The sequence below is a fragment of the Cetorhinus maximus genome, unplaced genomic scaffold (assembly GCF_964194155.1).
Source record: "Cetorhinus maximus unplaced genomic scaffold, sCetMax3.hap1.1 HAP1_SCAFFOLD_1823, whole genome shotgun sequence".
In the NCBI taxonomy this organism is placed as follows: domain Eukaryota; kingdom Metazoa; phylum Chordata; class Chondrichthyes; order Lamniformes; family Cetorhinidae; genus Cetorhinus; species Cetorhinus maximus.
In genome coordinates this window covers 26,731-49,610 of record NW_027597763.1, presented here as the reverse complement: position 1 = coordinate 49,610, position 22,880 = coordinate 26,731, and the positions used below count along the sequence as shown (strand labels likewise).

Sequence of the window (22,880 nt, the reverse complement as noted above, 5' to 3'; positions counted from 1 at the left end):
ATTTTCCGAGCCAAGATTCGTTCTCACTAATGTCCTTATGTCGTTCTTTATTATGAGGGCTACACCACCTCTTTGCCATTGTGTCTGTCTTTCCAAAATATTGTGTACCATGGAATATTTATTTCTCAAGCTTGGTCACCATATTTCTGTAATGGTGATAAGATTTGAGCCATTTATCCCTATTTGTGTCACTAATTCATCAACCTTATGGTAGGTGCTTCCCGCATTCAGATAAAGAGGCTTTAATTTCATTTTTTTTACCACTATTCCCTGGACCTTAATCTCTGATGCACATTATTGTTAAGCTCTCTGTCCCTTCCTGTTCCTGGTTATTACCATTGACCAGAAACTTAACTAGACCAGCCACATAAATACTGTGGATGCAAGAGCAGGTCAGAGGCTAGGAATTCTGCAGCGAGTAACTCTCCTTCTGATTCCCCAAAGCCTGTCCACCATCTACAAGGCACAACTCAGGAATACACTTCACTTGCCTGGATGAGTGCAGCTCCAAGAATATTGAAGAAGCTTGACACAATCCAGGACAAAGCAGCCTGCTTGATTAACACCCCATCCACCACCATAAACATTCACTCTCTCCACCACCAATGCACAGTGGCAACAGTGTGTACCATATACAAGATGCACTGCAGCAACTCACTGAGGCTACCTTGATGGCACCTTCCAAACCCTTGACCTCTACCACTCAGAAGGACAAGGGCAACAGACACAAGGGAGAACCAGCACCTGCAAGTTCTCCTCCAAGCCACACACCATGCTGTCTTGGAACTATATCACTGTTCTTTCACTATCAGTGGGGCAAACTCCTTTCCTAACAGCTCTGAAGGTGTACCTACGCCACATGGACTATAGTGGTTCAAGAAGGCAGCTCAACGCCACCTTAAGGCAGTTGGGGATGTGCAATAAATGCTGGTCATTCAGCGATACCCAAGAAAGAATAAAACAAGCCCTGAACTGAGTTTCCAATTCCACGTGCACTCCATTACAAAGACCCCCAACTCTCATCTTTGCGATATCACCCACTTCTGCCCCTGTCTCAAGCCAATTGTAATTGAAATCCTCATCCTTGCCTTTTGTCAACTCCAGACTTGATTTACACCAATGCTCTCGTTTTTCACTTCAGGCCTCTACCTGCATAAACTTCAGCGTACCCAAATCTTTGCTGTCCACATCCTCTGCTACACCAAGTCCTGCTGACGCACTGTGCTTGCCCTTGCTGATCTATGTTGCCCATCGTCTGCAAAGCCTCAAATTTAAAATTGCCATGCTCGTGTTTGAAACTATCAATGGCCTCAGTCTTTCCTTAGCTCTACAACTTCAGCAGTAACTTGTATTCACTTCACCTAACCTTGTTGCATTGTCTTTCCCACATTCTGTGTTCCCATGACTCAAACCTGTTGTGCGCCATCTCTCCCTTACCCCATAGCTGGCATTGTGCTATCTGTGGCTCAGGTGCCATGCTCTGGAATGCTCCTTGTCTCTCTTTTGCTGCCATCTATTCACTCGCCTCTCTCTTTTCACTCATTTTCGTCTCTTTGCCCTCCGCCACCCCCCACTCTCTCTTTGCCCTCCGCCACCACCCCCCTCTCTTTGCCCTCTGCCACCACCCCCCTCTCTCTCTTTGCCCTCTGCCACCCTCCTTTCTCTCTTTGCCCTCCGCTGCCACCCCCTCTCTCTCTTTGCCCTCCGCCGCCACCTCCTCTCTCTCTTTGCCCACTGGTACCTCCCACCCGCAGTCCCCATTTTTAAGATGCTCCTTAAAAGCTACCTTTTTGGCCATGCTTCTTAATTCCTCTCGTCTGTTCCTTTAGCTCAGTGTTTATTTTTTGATTTTACCTCTGTGGAGCACCTTAGGAAGTTTTTCCGCTTTTAAAGCTGTTGAATGCTTGCAAGATGTGATAATTATGGTTATTTTATTGCTGCAGTAGCACATTTATTCAGACAGAGTTGCACTGCAATGTTAGCTGCATTAATTATAATTATCCAATTTATCCTTCCCTCAGCTTGTGGAGATGCACCAGAACAGCTCAGGGCACCAAGTGGGATAATTACAAGTCCAGGTTGGCCCTTTAACTATCAAACTAGAGTTAACTGTAGCTGGCACATCCAGGCTAATCGGGAGGAAGTCATCACCATCAGGTAAGTGTGAGCAAATCGGAACAAATAACCTACCACATTGTGTGTAACGCCCAGCTCAAATTCAGGACCAAGTATTTTGCAGAAACTTTTGGCTGTTGAGCATATAGAAACAAAATGGGATAGTGATGGATGGCCCTGATAGGTGTAGAATATATGTTGTGTTATTAATCTGGCCAGGAGCATCTTGGGTTCAAACACCTGGCCTGTGTTGGTAAATCACAACTGAGGTTGCATTGAAGGTATTACAATTGGCATCAGTATCTCAAGGCTAGGAAGGAGAAATCATTTGGATTTCTGCTAGCTGTGCAGTGACTTCTGCTGGAAGTGAATGTTTGTGGCCATTGAATGAGAACAGGTTAAGGGTTGGCTTTAAACTTTGCCGTTATTGTCCAAAATTCATTGTCTATGCTCAGAATGAAGAACAACTTGAGGGAGATACTAGAGGGCTATTGCAGCCTGTGCTGAGAAGTATGAGAGAACAAAAAGAGGCAGATCCATCGCTAGACAATTAAACTAACAAAGTTGGAAGCTAAATTGGACAAAGTGCTACAAACATAGTCTTGCCCACTCTTGTACAATTTTAAAATCCCCTTGATTTATATCTTACATTATCCACAATGGAGCCTAACATTTTATTTGCTACCTCGATCACTGGACTGATAGTGTCAATAATCTCTCATTGATATTCTGAATATGTCTCCTGCTCTGCCTTCAGTGCACTTCTAGTGAGTCAATATTACGGGTTCCTTTTCCAAAATTGCATCCTTCTACATAATTTGATTTAAACTGTAGCTGCCAATCAAATCCAACAGACTTTGAACAAGTTGATTCTCATCATTTACCACTGATGTATTTTTGCAAACCTCATCACATTTATATACTGTTTTAACTAACACATCTCCAGCAACTTATGAAATGAGAAACAGAGTTCTGAAAATGATCTCTGATGGACCACTAATGATCATCTCTCATGCTATTTGACCAGATGGAGTTGCCACTACGGTCGAGCTTTACCCTGTCCCAACTCAACATACAGATGTGCGCTTCCATCATGAATCACTAGATATGCTAAACCTTATAAAGTGAGACTGGATAAGCTGGAGCTGTTCTCCTTTGAGCAGAGAAGGTGAAGGGGAAATTTAATAGATGTGTTCAAAATCATGAAAGAATAAATTTGGTAAAACTATTTTCACCGGTAGGTGGGTTAGTAACCAGGCAACGTGGATTGAAGGTAATTGGCAAAAGAAGCAGAAGTGAGATAAGAGAATTTTTTTAAAGTAGTAAGTTATGATTTAGAATACACTGCATGAAAGGGTGGTGGAAGCAGATTCAAGAGTAACTTTCAAAAGGAAATTTGATAAGTACTTGAAGGTTAGAAAATTTGAGGGCTGTTGGGAAAGAGCAGTGTAATACGAGCCAGCAAAAACACGCTGGGCTGACTGCTGTAAGATTTTATGAGTCTATTGTGGTAGGAGTGGGAGGCTAGCTGTTCTTCTTTCTTTTCTGTTCTCTAACCTGGAGACACTAAAGCCACTTGTCAACACTCGTACTGCTGTCCTCACACAGACCCGCAATTGAATGTGGGACCTTTCTAGTCTATATAGCGCAGCTTCTCGTTAGATAAACATGCTGAGACATCAGGGCCATTTCGTATGTGGTAGAAGTAATAAGAAGCACTATACAAATGTTGAAAATTACATATTTGTTCATCTAGTACTGTATGGTTATGCTATTTTTCTTTAATGTGGGGGGTGGGAATTTTCATTCAATGTATGAAGTGCATTTTCTGCTACAGTAAAGGTATTATCCAGACACAACATGCAGAAGCTGTTATATTTTCAAATGCTGGATATGCTTAATTCTCATGTTGTGTGGCATAATACTGCTTTTGAATTCCACAGCACTGTAGAAGTTGGACAGATTTATTCAAGTCAAAAGACTTGCAGAAAATGCCCTTTAAGAGTTCAGGTGGCAATTCAAGTGAATCAAATTATAAACAGTAAAAAAATCCTTCTTTTAAGGTTAGATCAAACTTCCATACTGTCAGCTGCAGTATTTAAATGATCAATGGAGTGGGGGGGATGGGGACGGAAAGTCCTGTTCTGTTCCTTCAGCTTTTGATTTCCATCTGTGATTCTTCCTACAGATTACACTGGCAGAAATTGAATTAGCTGTTGAAGAGCAGACCTAAATACAGGATGTGGAGTTGTATGTTTTTGCTCTGTGTCTATTAAGGATCTGTTTGCATTGCAGTGTTTGCATTACATTTCAAAATTTGACCTAGTTGTGAATTTGGAGCGAATGTGAATTAAATTGATGTAATGTTAAAGCAATCTGAGCTGGTTGAACTGTGTTGGTGCTAAGTGTAACCATGCAGTGTATAATTAGGGAATCTTCTCCCCTTCTCTGCAGCCCCCCCCCCCTCCCTCTCCTCTCTCTGCATCCCCCCCCTCTCTGCACCCCCCCTCTCTCTCTCTGCACCCCCCCTCTCTCTCTCTGCACCCCCCCTCTCTCTCTCTGCACACCCCCTCTCTCTCTCTGCACCCCCCCTCTCTCTCTCTGCACCCCCCCTCTCTCTCTCTGCACCCCCCCTCTCTCTGCACCCCCTTCCCCCCCTCTCTGCACCCCGACCTCTCTCTCTGCACCCCCTCCTCTCTCTCTCTCTGCACCCCCCTCTCTCTCTTTGTGCATCCCCCCCCTCTCTCTCTCTCTGCACCTCCCTCTCTCTCTCTGCACCCCCTCTCTCTCTTTGTGCATCCCCCCCCTCTCTCTCTCTGCACCCCCTTCTCTCTCTGCACCCCCCCTCTCTCTGCACCCCCCCTCTCTCTCTGCACCCCCCCTCTCTCTCTGCACCCCCCTCTCTCTCTGCACCCCCCTCTCTCTCTGCACCCCCTCTCTCTCTGCACCCCCCCCTCTCTCTCTGCCCCCCCCTCTCTCTCTCTGCACCCCCCCTCTCTCCCTCTGCACCCCCCCTCTCTCTCTCTGCACCCCCCCTCTCTCTCCCTGCACCCCCCTCTCTCTCTCTGCACCCCCCCTCTCTCTCTCTGCACCCCCCCTCTCTCTCTCTGCACCCCCCCTCTTTCTCTCTGCACCCCCCCTCTCTCTGCAACCCCCCTCTCTCTCTCTGCACCCCCCCTCTCTCTCTGCACCCCCCCTCTCTCTCTGCACCCCCTTCCCCTCTCTGTACCCCCCTCCCCCCTCTCTCTCTGCACCCCCCCTCTCTCTCTGCACCCCCCCTCTCTCTCTCTCTGCACCTCCCCTCTCTTTGTGCATCCCCCCCCTCTCTCTCTCTGCACCCCCCCTCTCTCTCTCTGCACCCCCCTCTCTCTCTCTGCACCCCCCCTCTCTCTCTCTGCACCCCCCCTCTCTCTCTCTGCACCCCCCCTCTCTCTCTCTGCACCCCCCCTCTCTCTCTCTGCACCCCCCCTCTCTCCCTCTGCACCCCCCCCTCTCTCTGCACCCCCCCTCTCTCTCTTTGTGCATCCCCCCCATCTCTCTCTCTCTGCACCCAACTCTCTCTCTCTGCACCCCCCCTCTCTCTCTGCACCCCCCTTCTCTCTCTGCACCCCCCCTCTCTGCACCACCCCTCTCTCTCTGCACCCCCCCTCTCTCTCTGCACCCCCCCTCTCTCTCTGCACCCCCCCTCTCTCTGTGCACCCCCCCCTCTCTCTGTGCACCCCCCCTCTCTCTGTGCACCCCCCCTCTCTCTGTGCACCCCCCCTCTCTCTGTGCACCCCCCTCTCTCTGTGCACCCCCCATCTCTCTGTGCACCCCCCTCTCTATGTGCACCCCCCCTCTCTCTGTGCACCCCCCCTCTTTCTGTGCACCCCCCCTCTCTCTCTGCACCCCCCTCTCTCTGTGCACCCACCCTCTCTGCACACCCCCTCTCTCTCTGCACCCCCCCTCTCTCTCTCTGCACCCCCCCTCTCTCTCTGCACCCCCCCTCTCTCTCTGCACCCCCCCTCTCTCTCTGCACCCCCCTCTCTCTCTGCACCCCCCTCTCTCTCTGCACCCCCCTCTCTCTCTGTGCACCCCCCCTCTCTCTGTGCACCCCCCCCTCTCTCTCTGCACCCCCCCTCTCTCTCTGCAACCCCCCCTCTCTCTCTGCACCCCCCCTCTCTCTCTGCACCCCCCCTCTCTCTCTGCACCCCCCCTCTCTCTCTGCACCCCCCCTCTCTCTCTGCACCCCCCCTCTCTCTCTGCACCCCCCCTCTCTCTCTGCACCCCCCACCTCTCTCTGCACCCCCTCTCTCTCTCTGCACCCCCTCTCTCTCTCTGCACCCCCCCTCTCTCTCTGCACCCCCCCTCTCTCTCTGCACCCCCCCTCTCTCTCTGCACCCCCCTCTCTCTCTCTGCATCCCTCCCTCTCTCTCTGCATCCCCCCCTCTCTCTCTGCACCCCCTTCCCCCCCTCTCTGCACCCCGACCTCTCTCTCTGCACCCCCCCCCTCTCTCTCTCTGCACCCCCCTCTCTCTCTTTGTGCATCCCCCCCCTCTCTCTCTCTGCACCCCCCCCTCTCTCTCTGCACCCCTCCTCTCTCTCTCTGCAACCCCCCTCTCTGCACCCCCCCTCTCTCTCTCTGCACCCCCCCCCCCCCGCCAAAGAAAAATACCATTTCCTTAACCCTACCTGTATTCATTTTTCATCGGGGGGAAAAATAAAATTCTTTACATCTGAGTTCTGAATTCCAGATGAGATTCTCGATGAAAAAAGCAGCTTCACAGTGGAAAAAGGAACTGAGTGTGGGAGGAAAACTGAAGGGTTGCATCAGGCTCTACCTTTTCACATGTACAACCTAGAACTATGCATAGTGAGCAAATTGTTTCCATCTGTGTTCTGCAAAATGTGCAGTGAATGTTTCAAAGGCAGGTGAGCACAAAGAAAGGAAGGGATCCAAAACAAAACTACATTTGATTTGCTGCAGAGTGTATGGAAATTGCGTCAATTAAGTGGAGTAAACCTTTGTCTTGAGTGTTAGCATTCCTGTCTTTGAGACTAGACACAGGATTTGAACCCCACTCCAGATAGTCTTAGCAAGAGGAGACTGGAGCTCTGAATTCTGGGTTAGCAGCTTGTAAGGACAATTGCAACCAGTGGAAATTAATGACCTTGTTATGTACTCCTACTAGCCAGTTGGTGAAGGAAGAAACCAGAGCCGGTCTTTACTTGGAATAGATTTATTCATAGAGTGAAACATTACAGGCATATATCTCCTGAATCCACTCTACTCCTGTCAGCAAAGTGTCTCTTTATATGTGTAACTCTTTTGAGTTTTAGAAGATGTAACTCTTTTGAGTCTTTATATGTGTAACTCTTTCGAGTTATCAACAGATCGCATGTAACTCTTTCGAGTACATTCACAGTTCTTGGTTTCCAGGAGTGGGACATGAACCCACAACCTTCTGACTCAAAGGCAAGGGTGCTATGAACTGAGCCAAAGCTGACACCTCTCTTTATATGTGTAACTCTTTTGAGTTATCAACAGATCGCATGTAACTCCTTCAAGTACATTCACAGTTCTTGGTTTCCGGGAGTGGGACATGAACCCACAACCCTCTGATTCAAAGGCGAGGGTGCTATGAACTGAGTAACTCTTTTCGAGTCAAAACAATTAACTAAATTAACAATAACTTCTTTTAGAGTTAAAACAATTAACTAAATTAACAATAACAAGGGAGAAATCAAGTACAGCCCCTAAGTCAGGTCAGCTGTAAAATCAAGGAAAAACTTTAAAGGAACCTTACAAACATTAAACCAAAATGTGATTAAAGGGGTCAACAAAACACCCCATTCCTCGCGGCGCCCACCGGGCACGGAAGGCCTCGAGATTGCCGCAGACACCGCGTGCTCCCTTTCCAGGGACATCCGGCCGCGAACGTAGCCGCGGAAGAGGAACAAACAGTCGGGCGGGACTCCCCCCTCGATCGCCCGCTGCCTGGACTTGTTAATGGCCAACCTGGCCAGGCCCAGGAGCAGGTTCACGAGGAGGTCCTTCTCCCTCCCGACCCCCTTCCGCACCGGGTGTCCGTAGATCAGGAGCGTGGAACTGAAGTGCAAACTAAACAGCAACAGAAGGTTATTTAAATAACTAAAAAGGGAGTGCAGCCTATCACACCCTATATAAACGTGGTCCACGGACTCCACAAGACCCCAAAAAGAGCAGGTGTCTTGGGAGTCCGTGAACCTATACATTCTACGGTTGTAGGGGACTGCTGCATGCAACACCCTCCAACCCAGGTCCCCGATAGAAAGCGGGAGGACACCTCCGTAGAGGGCCTCCCATCGGGGGCCTCCTCCGCCGGACGGCAACAAGGCACGCCAGGGCGTGTCCGGGCGGCGGACGAGGGCGAGAAAATGGAAGGAGTACAGGAAACTCTTCCGCGCCGTGCCAAATGGCACGGAGGGCACGTCCCCGAGGCGACTCATATTATTGTGGGGCACCGGCACCCAAGGGAGGGTTCGGGGCTTGGGGCCAATGTGAAATTCCGTCCGAACAGGGGAACGTTCAGCCGGAAGACCACCGCACACCTGGGCCACCTCGAAACCTAAAATGACATCGGGTCCGAGCACGACCGTCCTTAGGTCTTGGATGGCATCGGCTGCAACCTAGACACTCACTGACGCGCGACACGCCATCTCCTGCGGGAGCATCCAGCCCAGTCCTCCGCCACCCAGCACGTCCCCGATCCTGGTCACCCTGGCAGCCACAGCCCTCCTCTCCGCCAGCCACTGAAAAGGACGGAGGGGCGGATTCCTGAGCAGCGGCTCTCTGACGATAGCCGCTACTCCTGACGGGGGAGAGCTGCGTCGCGAGGCGACCACGTTCCAGACTTTGATCAGGTCCTGGTAAAAGACGGGCAACGCCTGTAAGGAGCCACCGAGGCCCCTCTGCTCTATAAACAGGAGCTGCACGTCATAATTCATGCCGTGCACCTGGCGGAAGAAATACGTCGCCAGGGCACACCATCTCGGAGGAGGCTCAACATAAAGGTATCGCTGCATGGTCTGAAGACGGAAAGTCGCCACCTGCATGCGTAGGCACACTAGCGCCTGACCGCCCTCCCTAAGCGGGAGACTCAGAACCTCAGCATCTGCATATTCAGACCCAGCTGTAACTCTTTCGAGTTATCAACAGATCGCATGTAACTCTTTCGAGTACATTCACAGTTCTTGGTTTCCGGGAGTGGGACATGAACCCACAACCTTCTGACTCAAAGGCGAGGGTGCTATGAACTGAGCCACAGCTGACACCTCTCTTTATATGTGTAACTCTTTCAAGTTATCAACAGATCGCATGTAACTCTTTCGAGTACATTTACAGTTCTTGGTTTCCGGGAGTGGGACATGAACCCACAACCCTCTGATTCAAAGGCGAGGGTGCTATAAACTGAGTAACTCTTTCGAGTTATCAACAGTCACAGATTGTAACTCTTTCGAGTACATTTACAGTTCTTGGTTTCCGGGAGTGGGACATGAACCCACAACCCTCTGATTCAAAGGCGAGGGTGCTATCAACTGAGCCACAGCTGACACCTCGTAACTCTTTTCGAGTCAAAACAATTAACTAAATTAACAATAACAAGGGAGAAATTAAGCACAGCCCCTAAGTCAGGTCAGCTGTAAAATCAAGGAAAAAAAACTTTAAAGGAACCTTACAAACATCAAACCAAGATGTGATTAAAGGAGTCAACAAAACACCCCAGTCCCCGCGGTGCCTACCGGGCACGGAAGGCCTCGATGGTGCCGGCAGACACCGCGTGCTCCCTTTCCAGGGACATCCGGCCGCGAACGTAGCCGCGGAAGAGGGACAAACAATCGGGCGGGACTCCCCCGTCGATCGCCCGCTGCCTGGACCTGTTGATGGCCAACTTGGCCAGGCCCAGGAGCAGGTTCACGAGGAGGTCCTTCTCCTTCCCGACCCCCTTCCGCACCGGGTGTCCGTAGATCAGGAGCGTGGGACTGAAGTGCAAACAAAACAGCAACAGAAGGTTATTTAAATAACTAAAAAGGGAGTGCAGCCTAAGACATCCTATATATGCATGGTCCGCGGACTCCACAAGACCGCAAAAAGGGCAAGTGTCCTGGGAGTCCGTGAACCTAAACATCCTCCTATTGTAGGGGACTGCTGCATGCAACACCCTCCAACCCAGGTCCCCGATAGAAAGAGGGAGAACACCTCCGTAGAGGGCCTCCCATCGGGGGCCTCCGCCGCCGGACGGCAACAAGGCACGCCAGGACGTGTCTGGGTGGCGGACCAGGGCGAGATAATGGAAGGTGTGCAGCAGCAGTCCATACAGAAAACTCCTCCGCGCCGTGCCAAATGGCACGAAGGGCATGTCCCCGAGGCGGCTCATATTATTGCGGGGCACCGGCACCCGAGGGAGGGTTCGGGGCTTGGGGCCAGTGTGGAATTCCATCCGAACAGGGGAACGTTCAGACGGAAGACCAACGCGCACCTGGGCCACCTCGAGACCTAAAATGACTTCGGGTCCGAGCACGACCGTCCTTAGGTCTTGGATGGCATCGGCTGCGACCTGGACACTCACTGATGCGCGGCACGCCAACTTCTGCGGGAGCATCCAGCCCAGTCCTCCGCCACCCAGCACGTCCCCGATCCTGGTCACCCCGGCAGCCACAGCCCTCCTCTCGCCAGCCACTGAAAGGGACGGAGGGACGGATTCCTGAGCAGCGGCTCTCTGACGATAGCCGCTACTCTTGACGGGGGAGAGCTGCATCGCGAGGCGACCATGTTCCAGACTTTGATCAGGTCCTGGTAAAAGACGGGCAACGCCTGTAAGGAGCCCCCGAGGCCTGACACCTCGTATGTGAACTCAAGTAACCAGCCAATCAATACCCTCCACCTGTATATACTTAGCTTCAATTGATACAATTAACAGACCTCACTGCTTCCCCCACCCCTCCTAACCAAATTGTACCTCATCAGCCTGCATATCCTAACACTATTTCATACTATTCTTCAAGGAAAGGGTATGAAAAACAAACTTTAGTCTTGAACTTCAATTGTAGTGTATGTGCTACCCAAACCCTGCTCCTCCTTGTCTAACTTCCCCTCCCCTGTCATTGAAATGCATTCTTCAGTATTGATCCGAATCAAAATCCTCTTCTATCAAACAGATGAACTCCAGCACAGCCACACAACTGCATGAGACAGCCTCTGCACACAACCTTACTTAAAGGGATTGGAAATCCCTTTGAAGAATTAGTATCCCTTCTGAAATGGCTATGAATAGTAGAAATTTGTCAGCATTTAGTATCAAACCTGCACAACATTGCACTTTTTAAAAAAATTTCACTTCCTTTTAAATACATTGTCAAATGAATTTACTACTTGACATGTTTAAGGTGACTTTTGCATCTTTACACAATGCAAATGCCAAAGTGAATTTATAACTGAATGGAATTATCTGCGTAGCTGCAAATAGTTGAGGCAATGTAAACAACTCAATAATGCCCCAGTTGGTGAGCACTGAGAGTGGCAAGGGTGCAGAATGTACTCTGGGTGGGAGACTTCAATATCCATCACCAAGAGTGGCTCAGTAGCACCACTACTGACCAAGCTGGCCAAGTCCTAAAGGACATAGCTGCTAGACTGGGTCTGCGGCAGGTGGCGAGGGAACCAACAAGAGGGAAAAACACACTTGAACTCATCCTCACCAACTTGCCTGCCGCAAGTGCATCTCTCCATGACAGTATCTGTAGGAGTGACGACCACACAGCCGTTGTGGAGACAAAGTCTCGCCTTCACATTGAGGATACCCACCATCGTGTTGTGTGGCACTACCACCATGCTAAATGGGATAGAGTTTGATAAGATCTAGCAACTCAAGACTGGGCAATCATGAGGTGCTGTGGGCCATCAGCAGCAGCAGAATTGTACTCAAATACAATCTGTAACCTCATGGCCCGGCACATCCCCCACTCTACCAATACCATCAAGCCAGGAAATCAACCCTGGTTCAGTGAAGAGAGCAGGAGGGCGTGCCAGGAGCAGCACCAGGCATACCTAAAAATGTGGTGTCAACCTGGTGAAGCTCTAACACAGAACTACTTGTGCGCCAAACATCATAAGCAGAAAGTGATAGACAGAGCTAAGCGATCCCACAACCAACAGATTAGATCTAAGCTCTGCAGTCCTGCCAAAACCAATCGTGAATGGTGGTGGAAAATTAAACAACTCACTGGAGAAGGAGCCTCCACAAATATCCCCATCCTCAATGATGGTGGAGCCCAGCACGTCAGTGCAAAAGATAAGGCTAAGGCATTTGGTACAATCTTCAGCCAGAAGTGCCAAGTGGATGATCCATCTCGGCCTCCTCCAGAGGTCCCCAGCATCACAGATGCCAATCTCCAGCCAATTCGATTCACTCCATGTGATATCAAGAAACGGCTGAAGGCACTGGATACTACAAAGGCTATGAGCCCTGACAATATTCCGGCAATAGTACTGAAGACTTGTGCTCCAGACGTGCCGTGCCCCTAGCCAAGCTGTTTCAGTAGAGCTACAACACTGGCATCTACCCGGCTATGTGGAAAATTGCCCAGGTATGTCCTGTACACAAAAGCAGGACAAATCCAACCCGGCCAATTACAGCCCCATCAGTCTACTCTCCATCATCAGTAAAGTAATGGAAGGGGTCATCAACAGAGCTATCAAGCGGCACTTGCTTAGCAATAACCCCACTGATGCCCAGTTTGGGTTCCGCCAGGGCCACTCTGTCCCTGACCTCATTACAGTCTTAGTTCAAACATGGACAAAAGAGCTGAACTCCCAAGGTGAGGTGAGAGTGACTGCCCTTGACATCAAGGCGGCATTTGACAGTGTGGCATCAAGGAGCCCTAGCAAAACTGGAGTCAATGGGAATCAGGGGAAAACTCTCCGCTGGTTGGAGTCACACCTAGCACAAAGGAAGATGGTTGTGGTTGTTGGAGGTCAGTCATCTCAGCTCTAGGACATCACTGCTGGAGTTCCTCAAGGTAGTGTCCTCGGCCCAACCATTTTCAGCTGCTTCATCAATGACCTTCCTTTCACCATAAGGTCAGAAGTGGGGATGTTCACTGATGATTGCACAGTGTTCAGCGCCATTCGTGACTCCTCAAATACTGAAGCAGTCCGTGTCCAAATGCAGCAAGACTTGGACAATATCCAGGCTTGGGCTGATTTTTGGCAAGTAACATTCGTGCCACACAAGTGCCAGACCATCTTCAACAAGAGAAAATTTAACCATCGACCCTTGATGCTCAATAGTATTACCATTACTGCCTCACTATCAACATCCTGGGGGTTACCATTGACCAGAAACTGAACTGAATTAGCCATATAAATACTGTGGTGACAAGAGCAGGTCAAAGGCTAGGAATCCTGCAACAGGTAACTCACCTCCTGACTCCCTAAAGCCTGTCCTCCATATATAAGGCACAATTCAGGAGTGTGATGGAACACTCTCCACTAGCCTGGATAAGTGCAGCTCCAACAACACTGAAGAAGCCTGACACCGTCCAGGACAATGCAGCCCGCTTGATTGGCACCACATCCGCAAACATTCACTCCCTCCACCACTGACACACAATAGCAACAGAGTGTACCATTTACAAGACTCACTGCAGGAATTCACCAAGGCTCCTTAGACGGCACTTTCCAACTTACGACCACTGCCATCTAGAAGGACAAGGACAGCAGGTAGATGGGAACATCACCTCCAGGCATTTCCCTGCCAAGCCACACACCATCCTGACTTGGAAATATATCGCCGTTCCTTCACTGTTGCTGGGTCAAAGTCCTGCATCTCCCTTCCTAACAGCACTGTGGGTGTACCTACACCACATGGACTGCAGCGGTTCAAGAAAACAGCTTACCACCACCTTCTCAAGGGCAACTGGGGATGGGCAATAAATGCTGGCCCAGCCAGCGAAGCCCAAGCCTGTATTTGTTTTCAATAAGTTGCCAGGTGATACAATTACTTGCTATGCAGGACTGATGTGTACATGTTGAAACAAATCCGAAAATGCAAATACTAGAATATCTCTTCTTTAATTACAGTTTTAAATTCAAATTATTTTCTTAGCTCTGTATCTAGTGACGATACCCTGGCCAGTTGAATTGCTGGTATCTATAACTAAAGGGAACAAGAGACAGCAAGAATATTTTGATAGTGAACTTTGTGGAATAACACCTCAGAGTACCTGATGACCTTTTAATTGGGGAAAGACCTGTGGCACAAACAGTAGCTGTAGATCAGAAAGACTTTAAAGGGAGAGAAATAAATACGAGGAGAACTTGCATTTACTTACGCCAGGATTTTTAGGAGATGGCGGGATTTCCTGTCTCGCCATCCAAAGAGTTGACGGGGAACACTGTCTTCTCTGCAGCAATTTCACCTTCCAACGAGCGTTAATTGCAGGTGGGACTTCTGCCCCTCACCCAGGAGGAAGTCCTGGCTTAGAGAACTGCCAGGCAATCTGATTGGCCAGCAGCGCTCTAGTCCCTGAGACGTCACAAGCTGCAGTGGACAGAACTGGGACTGCATGCAGTTCCCGGAGCCTAAGTCCCAGGATTCCAGGAAGAGGTAAGTTTTGGGGGCCTCGGTGTGGGGAGGGTAGAAGAGTCCTCGGGGTGGGGTACAGTGGGGGATTGGGGTTTTGAGGCAGAGGCTGAGGGTGAAGGGAGGTCCTGTGGTTACTGGACCTTAAAGGCGTGGGCGCCCAAATTTAAAAGGGGGCTTTTGATGGACGCGCCCTCATGCCCCACTTCCCTCTGAGGCCTGAACCCATTTTAGGGCTTCCTCCATCCTGGGAACTCTTCCTGCCAGCCTAAAAATTGAGGCTGGGTGGGATACATCCCTTAAGTGATCATTAATTGGCCACTTAAGGGCCTCAGTCAGGGCCTGAGGCCTTGCCCACCTTCATGTAAAATTATGAGGTGTCAGCTGTGGCTCAGTTCATAGCACCCTCGCCTTTGAATCAGAGGGTTGTGGGTTCATGTCCCACTCCCAGAAACCAAGAACTGTGATTGTACTCGAAAGAGTTGCAATCTGTGACTGTTGATAACTCGAAAGAGTTTCATGTAAAATTGTAGAGAGGTCGGGTCACGTGGGAACCCAAGGAATTTGACGATCACTTCCCACCTGCAAACCCGTTGGCGGGGGATCATAAAATTCAGGCCTAAGAGTTTAATGTCCTCAGGAAGGCCTAAAGAGGTTTACAACAAATCAATTGCTTCTCAAGTGAAGGCATTTGTTACGTAACAACTGTGGTAGCTAATATGTGCAAAGTAAGATCCCACGAACAGCATGTAAAGGAATGACTAGATAATCCCTGTTTGGTGGATGAGGGATAAGCCAGGACACTGGGAGTGTCCTCTGCTCGTTGCTTAGTGCCATGGGATCTTTCATAGCCTGCCCATGAGGCTTTTGTTTAGCTAGTCATCAGAAAGGCACCACCTCTGACAATATGGCAACTGAATTTATAACGATAGATTTTCTTCTTTTGCTGTGATAGTTGAAAGAGCTAATGCACTTTCTTGCCTTTAGCTTTCAGGATTTTGATATCCAGAGCTCTGCTTGGTGCAGTTCAGACTGGCTAACTATAGGAGCATACAAAAGTGTTGAAGGAACTCGGGTGTGTGGTTCTTCCATCCCAGCACCTTACATTTCTTTGAAAGACCATGTCTGGATTAAATTTCATTCAGATGACAGGTACACTGGAAAAGGCTTCCGGCTCTCCTATGTCACAGGTATGTATAGAATGGGTGTATTTTTTTATAAAGTAAAGTGTACAGTAGTTTGTTTTTCTGTTCTACTGCCCCTCCCTATCTCTTTAACCTCTTTCAGCCCTACAACACTCTGAGATCTCTATGTTCCTCCAATTTTGGACTCTTGTGCATCCCTGATTATAATCACTCCCATCACTGGAGGCCATGCCTTCAACTGCTGAGACCCTAGGCTTTGCAATTACCTCCCTAAACCTCCCCACCTCTCTAGCTCTCTTTCCTCTTTTAATACACTTCTCTAAACCTTCCTCACTTGTCCTATTTTTACTTATGTAGTTGTGTCAAATTTTGTTTGATAACACTCCTGCGAAGATGCTATTTAAATGCAAATTGTTGATGTCTTTCCAGCTTCAGAAATTAGAGTTGTTGGGCAGTGAGTTTCTTTTATGCACCCAGTTACTATAATCTAGGCTAACCTTTTAGAGTCATAGAGGTCTACAGCACAGAAAAAGGCCCTTTGGCCCATCGAGTCTGTGCCGGTCAAACAAGTACCTAACTATTCTAATCCCACTTTTCAGCACTAGGCCCATAGCCTTGTATGCCATGGCATTGCAAGTGCACGTCCAAATACTTCTTAAATGTTATGAGGGTTTCTGCCTCTACCACCCTTTCAGGCAGTGAATTCCAGATTCCCACCACCCTCTGGGTGAAAAAATTCTTCCTCACATCCCCTCTAAACCTCCTGCTCCTTACCTTAAATCTATGCCCCCTGGTTATTGATCCCTCCACCAAGGGGAAAAGTTCCTTCCTGTCTACCCTATCTATGCCCCTCATAATTTTATACACCTCAATCATGTCCCCCCCGACCCCAATCTCCTCTGCTCCAGGGAAAATAACCCCAGTCTATCCAATCTCTCCTCATTACTAAAACTCTCCAGTCCAGGCAACATCTTGGTAAATCTCCCCTGCACTTTCTCCAGTGCAATCACATCCTTCCTATAATGCAGATTCCAGAACTGCACGCAATGCTCTAGCTGTGGCCTAACCAGCGTTTTATACAGTTCCAGCATAACCTCCCTGCTGTTATATTCTATGTCTTGGCTAATAAAGGCAAGTATCCCATATGCCTTCTTAACCACCTTATCTACCTGTCCGGCTACCTTAAGGCACTAGTGGACAGGCACATCAAGGTCCTTCTGATCCTCGGTACTTCCCAGGGTCCTACCATTTATCGTGTATTCCTGTGCCTTGTTTGTCCTACCCAAGTGCATCACCTCACACTTATCCAGATTAAATTCCATTTGCCACTGATCAGCCCATCTGACCAGCCCATCTATCTCCTCCTGTAATCTAAGGCTCCTCACTATTTACCACCTCACCAATTTTTGTGTCATCTGCGAAACCAGGTTCTTTTGAACCTGGTTTCTAAAGAAAGATGAGACTATACATGTTTTGCAGTAAGTATTTCATTCAATTTGTATTTCAGCTCCTTCAGCATCATAAACAGTATTTTTAACCCACACTCGCAACTCTGTGACATGCTTAAGTATGTGTGCACACAGCGTTAATGGGACACCATCATCACCAATTTATGAATTTGTTTTTATGTAGTTCATTTCACGTTCCAAAGCGCAACATAACCAACCAGTTACTTTTGAGGTCTAGTTACCATTCTGTAGGCAAAGTGTCCAGTCAATTTGCAGAAAGCAGGGTCCCATATAAGATGGTGAAATCATTTTTGGTGGTGTTGGCTGAAGGATATATGTTGCCCATGGCAGTGGCAACATAAGCCATTCATCCTCTCGAACCTGTCCAGCTTTTAATTAGATCTTTATTCTTTCATGGTTTGTGAGCATCGTTGCCAAGCTCAACATTTGTTGCCCATCCTAATTGCCCTTGAACTGAGTGGCTTTGGATAGGCTGTTTCGGAGGGAAGTTAAGGGTCAACCACATTGCTGTGGATCTGGAGTCACATGTAGGCCAGACCAGGTAAGGATGGCAGATTTCCTTCCCTAAAGACCATTAGTGAATCAGATGGGGTTTTACGACAATCAATGATAGTTTCATGGTCACCATTACTGAGACTAGCTTTCAATTCCAGATTTTTTTTTGTTAATTTGAATTTAAATTCCATCAGCCACCATGGTGGGATTTGAACACATGTCCACAGAGAATTTTTCTTGGCCTCTGGTGTAGAGACATGAGAGTTCCTTGCGGAGTCTCACTTAGACTTACAGGTATGAGTAACTCAATACCAAATAATGTGTGAAAACAACAATTTTTAAAAACAATTATTAATGATGAAAAAGGAAAGAAAGATAACTTTATTAAAAAGAAAAAGTAGATATTAAAGAGGAAAGACAACTTTATTGTAGCACAAATGGCAATCCCAAATTAGTCTGTTCGACTAGTTCCCTAGAATGGTGAAATCTCTCTTGGTTCATACATCACCAAGTCTCCGAATAACCTTGCACTTTGTGGACTCTTTGGTCAGTCACTCCCTCGTGCCCCTTTCCTGTAGTCTTCAGTGGTTGACTGTTCCACTCGAGCTGCGGCACCAAATGCTAGAAGCTATGTCCCTTTAAATCCAATTTCTGGCTCGTTCCAGCCTTCTGAGGCCTCCATCCAGACTTACTGAAAACAAGAGTCTGGCAACCATGTGTCCTTATCAAATTCTTCTCTCAGACCCTGCAGTATTCAGGCTGTTACACATCTCATTGATGTTGTCTCCCAACTGCCATCAATCAGGTTATGCTGTCTATCAGTCAAACTCCATCTCCTGATTCCACACCATAGTTGACCACCCCATTTGCAAGGTTATTGTCCTGGCTTATTGCTCAAGGGTCATTGAATGCAGTAAGAATGATTCTTGTTAAACATTAGAAAACAACTTATTTTTGCAAATCTAGCACAAAAAGGGAAAACAGTAATTTGGCCAAAACAACAGTTGTGATCATAGCCTGACCAGTATGAAAACAAAATCTTGAGAAAAAATAAGTCCACAGTTTATAATATTTCTACTGATTAACATTGATTAATTATTTCACTTAATCAAAGCGCCATCACACTTGGTTTTAAATCAAGGTCTACAAAGTAACTTTTAAAAATTCAATACAGGCTTAATACAGGTTCTCTTAAAATCAAGACCAAAGCAGAAATAAAATGCAAAAAACATAAAATTGCAAAAATTAGCGATTGCAGGCCTCAGGCCTACACTGCATTACTAGTCTAGTGACATTACCACCATTAAACCATCATCTCCCCAATAACCATCACAGATCATTGCTGATCTATAACTTAACCCCATCTGCTGACATTGGTTCGTAGTCCTCAACACCCCTACCCAACAAAAATATTAATCTCTGTTTTAAAATTTACAATTGACCTAGCCTCAATAGGTTTCTGAGGGAGAGTGTGCCAGATTTCCATTACCTCTGGGTGAAGAAGTGCTTCCTGACAATAACGCTGAATGACACAGCTCTAATTTTAATGTTATGCCCCCTGTCTGGATTCCCCCACTAGAGCAAACTCTTTCTCTCTCCCTCGCTCCCTCTCTACCCTATCAAATCTTTCAATCATCATCTTAAACATAAATTAGATTGGACCTTAATCTTCTATACTCAAGAAAATACACAATACACTCTAGGCAAGTTGTCCTTGTAACTTAAGCCTTTTAGCCCTGGTACCATTCTGTTGAATCTGCTCTTGAAGGTCAGTATATCCTTCCTGAGATGCAGAGCCCAGGACTGAATGCAGTCCTCTAACTGGGAGTCTAACCAGATCTTTATATGATTGTAATATAGCTTCCACCTCTTTGCGTTTTAGTACCCTTGTGATAAAGACTTAACATTTCATTAGCATTTTAAATTTTTTTTGTACCTGTCCACTAACTTCTAGTGATTCCTGTAGGATTGGATCCTTAAATTACTCTGCTCCTCACTTCCTAGCTTCTCGCCATTTATAAATACAGGCTCCTTAGACAGTACCTTCCAAACCCACAACCACTACCATTTAGAATGACAAGGGCAGCAGATGCATGGGAACACCACCACCTGAAAGTTCCCCTCAAAGCCACACACTATTCTTACTTGGAAATATATTGCCTTTCCCTCGCTGTTGTTAGGTCAAAGTCCAGAACTCCCTCCCAAACAGCACTTTGGGCGTACCTACACCACATGGACTGCAGTGGTTCAAAAAGGCAGCTCACCACTACCTTCTCCAGAGCAGTTAGAGATGGGTAATAAATGCTGGCCTAGCCAGTGACGCCCACATCCCATGAAGGAATTAAAAAAAAACTCTGATCTATCTATCTTGAGTATAAAGTGGATGACCTCACATTTCACCACATTGAACTCCACCTTCTACAGTTTTGTCCACTCTCATAATCTATCAATGTTCCTCTGAAACTTTCTGCTCCCATCTATATTATTTGCTGTGCTAACTTTGTGTAGTCAGCAAACTTGGATCTAAAGCTCTCTCTTTTTTCATCTTAAGCCCTTCATAAATATAGTGAAATCATGAGGCCCTCGTACAGACCTGCGAGGATACCACTAATCACATCTTGTCAATTGTATTACATGCCCATTGTCTCCACTCCTACCTTTGAACCAATTTCCCATTCATGTTAATAGGTTGCCCTCAATTTGATGTGTTCTCATTTTTGTTAGCAGTCTCTTCTATGTGGAAGCTTCTTGAGAACTCCCCAGCTCTTTGCATTTTGCATCCACCTGAATAGTGAAAATAATGCACTCAAAATCTTAACTATCATGAAAACTGATTCTGCTCTCCTGTCACGGACATAACTTGATGGTCTTATTTTTCTACTACCCATGTAGTTTAATTATTCTGCAGTTATGAAATAAGACTTTTGATTATTTTTAGCAGTAAGAAATAGTTTGTGACAAATTTGACGTTTCTAAATTTTTAGTTAATGCATGTTTCTACATATATAGAGTCTGTCTCAGTGGCTCAATTCTGTTGGCAATGCTGAGCTCAAGTTAGTGTTAAACATAATGAAAATGTTAACAAGCAGCCTGGAGAATGCATTTGTCACTCTCACCAAGTGGTTTATGACATGAAAGAAAGAGAAGTGGAATATATTTTCAAGAAAACAAACTGAGGTTGAAAGATTTTCCCTGCCAAACTTGAAACAAGTCAGAAGTAAAGTCCTGTAATCAATCTGTAAAGCATCTGAATCCATTGCCACTAATAGTGCAGATATTCTGAAAGCAGCTACCCAGGGTGGGGGGAGGAGGGGAGATGGAGGGGTCAGTACCTCAGTTTGCTGGATGGCTAGTTTGTGATGCAGAGTGATGCCAACATCGTGGGTTCAATTCCTGTACCGGCTGATGTCATCCATGAACAGCCTTCTCAACCTCCTCCCTCGCCTGTGTGGTGACCCTCAGGTTAAACTCATCACCAGTCATCTCTGTCTAATGAGAGAGCAGCCTATGGTCCCCTAGGACTACAGTGACTTTCACTTAGCTGGAGTCAGTCAGCACTCTTCGTGTTCTCAAAATGAAAGTGATGACGTCCTCTAGAAAGAAACAGGTGAATGCAGAAAATGACTGTTTTACTTAGCCAGATAATTAAGTCTAATTTACTTTGAAATATGTGTTTGTGACCTATTTGACCAAAAAATAATAATGGCTTAAGGCTACAAAAACAAAAGCAGAATCCAGCCGATGCTGGGAACCTGAAATAAAAGCAGAGTGCTGGAAACACTCAGCAGGCCTGGCAGCATTAGTGCAGACAGAAACAGTTTGTGTTTTAGGGTAATGACCTTTTTATCAGAATTTAGAGGTCCAAAAGGAACAGTGCACTGGAGCCCAATGATAAACACCTTTACATAGGAGGGTTGAGAAGGGAAGACTGGGGCAGGGAAAGGAATAAAAATAAGTTCTGAATCAATGGTTGCAAGTACCCTCGACCAAATATCAAAGAAACCCGTTTTAAACTCATGGGGATTAATTATTTGCTGTCATCTCCCCACCCCCCAGCCACAACAGTGTGCATGAATAGAAGTTAATAGCTGCCATTCCTATACAGAGAGGTGCTGTTGGTTAATTTTGAAGGTGGAGGCACTATCTTTTATCCTGCTTTTTTCAACCTAATTACCACCTTCAGCTACATCTTTTCTTACACTCAGTTTTATATTTATTGCAATACTTTAAACAGTATTATGATCATGGCTGATCATCCAACTCAATAGCCTGCTCCCGCTTTCTCCCCATATTTATTGCAATACTTTCTTGCACTCAGTTTTATATTTATTGCAATGTTAAGTCATTCACCCTTTTTTACCCTCACCCTTTGTAAAAACTCATGTATAATTAGCATATCAGTACTCCTATGGAAAAACTTCCTTAATTTATTTTTTGTGTCAAAAAATCTGTTGCTTCTTATCTAGTATTACATACCTAATTTAATTAGCAATTATATGCAATGAATGAGCAGATAAGTTATACTGAATTTTGAATGTCAATTTGGTGTAGATATAATTGGAAATTCAAAAATACATGAAAGGTTAAAACGTTCCCCCACTTCAATGTTGCTCAAGCTTTAATGCCCTCACTGCTGGCCAAATACAAAGTCTGTTTACTGCTAAGGTTTCCAAAGAAATCTCTCATATGTTTTCTTTCCATATTATATTGCTGTCACTAAGATTTTAAAAAGTAGCTGAACTGTAGATTTGCAGCCCTGAGCATTTGCAGTATTTTTACACTAAAATTTAAGAGGAGTGCAACTTACAAGTTCCAGTGACACCGCCAGGGCCGGCACACCATGGCAGTGAGAAAATCTCCAATGGGTTATTCTTATCTATTTCCGGACTGCTAATAGAAACATAGAAAATTAGAGAAGGAGTAGGCCATTCGGCCCTTCAAGCCTGCTCCGCCATTCATTATGATCATGGCTGATCATCCAACTCAATAGCCTGCTCCCGCTTTCTCCCCATATCCTTTGATCCCTTTCGCCCCAAGAGCTATATCTAATTCCT

General features: G+C 46.9%; 1 protein-coding gene across 1 annotated transcript in view; it reads left to right on the top strand.

Moving 5' to 3' along the window:
- lrp12 (low density lipoprotein receptor-related protein 12) overlaps positions 1-22,880 on the top strand; it is a 57,953-nt gene that overhangs the window by 16,338 nt on the left and 18,735 nt on the right. Inside the window, exons 3-4 of the mRNA XM_078537042.1 lie at positions 2,022-2,157; positions 15,705-15,907. Of these exons, the coding sequence (XP_078393168.1) occupies positions 2,022-2,157; positions 15,705-15,907 (339 nt within the window). The remainder of the gene's footprint in view (positions 1-2,021; positions 2,158-15,704; positions 15,908-22,880) is intronic.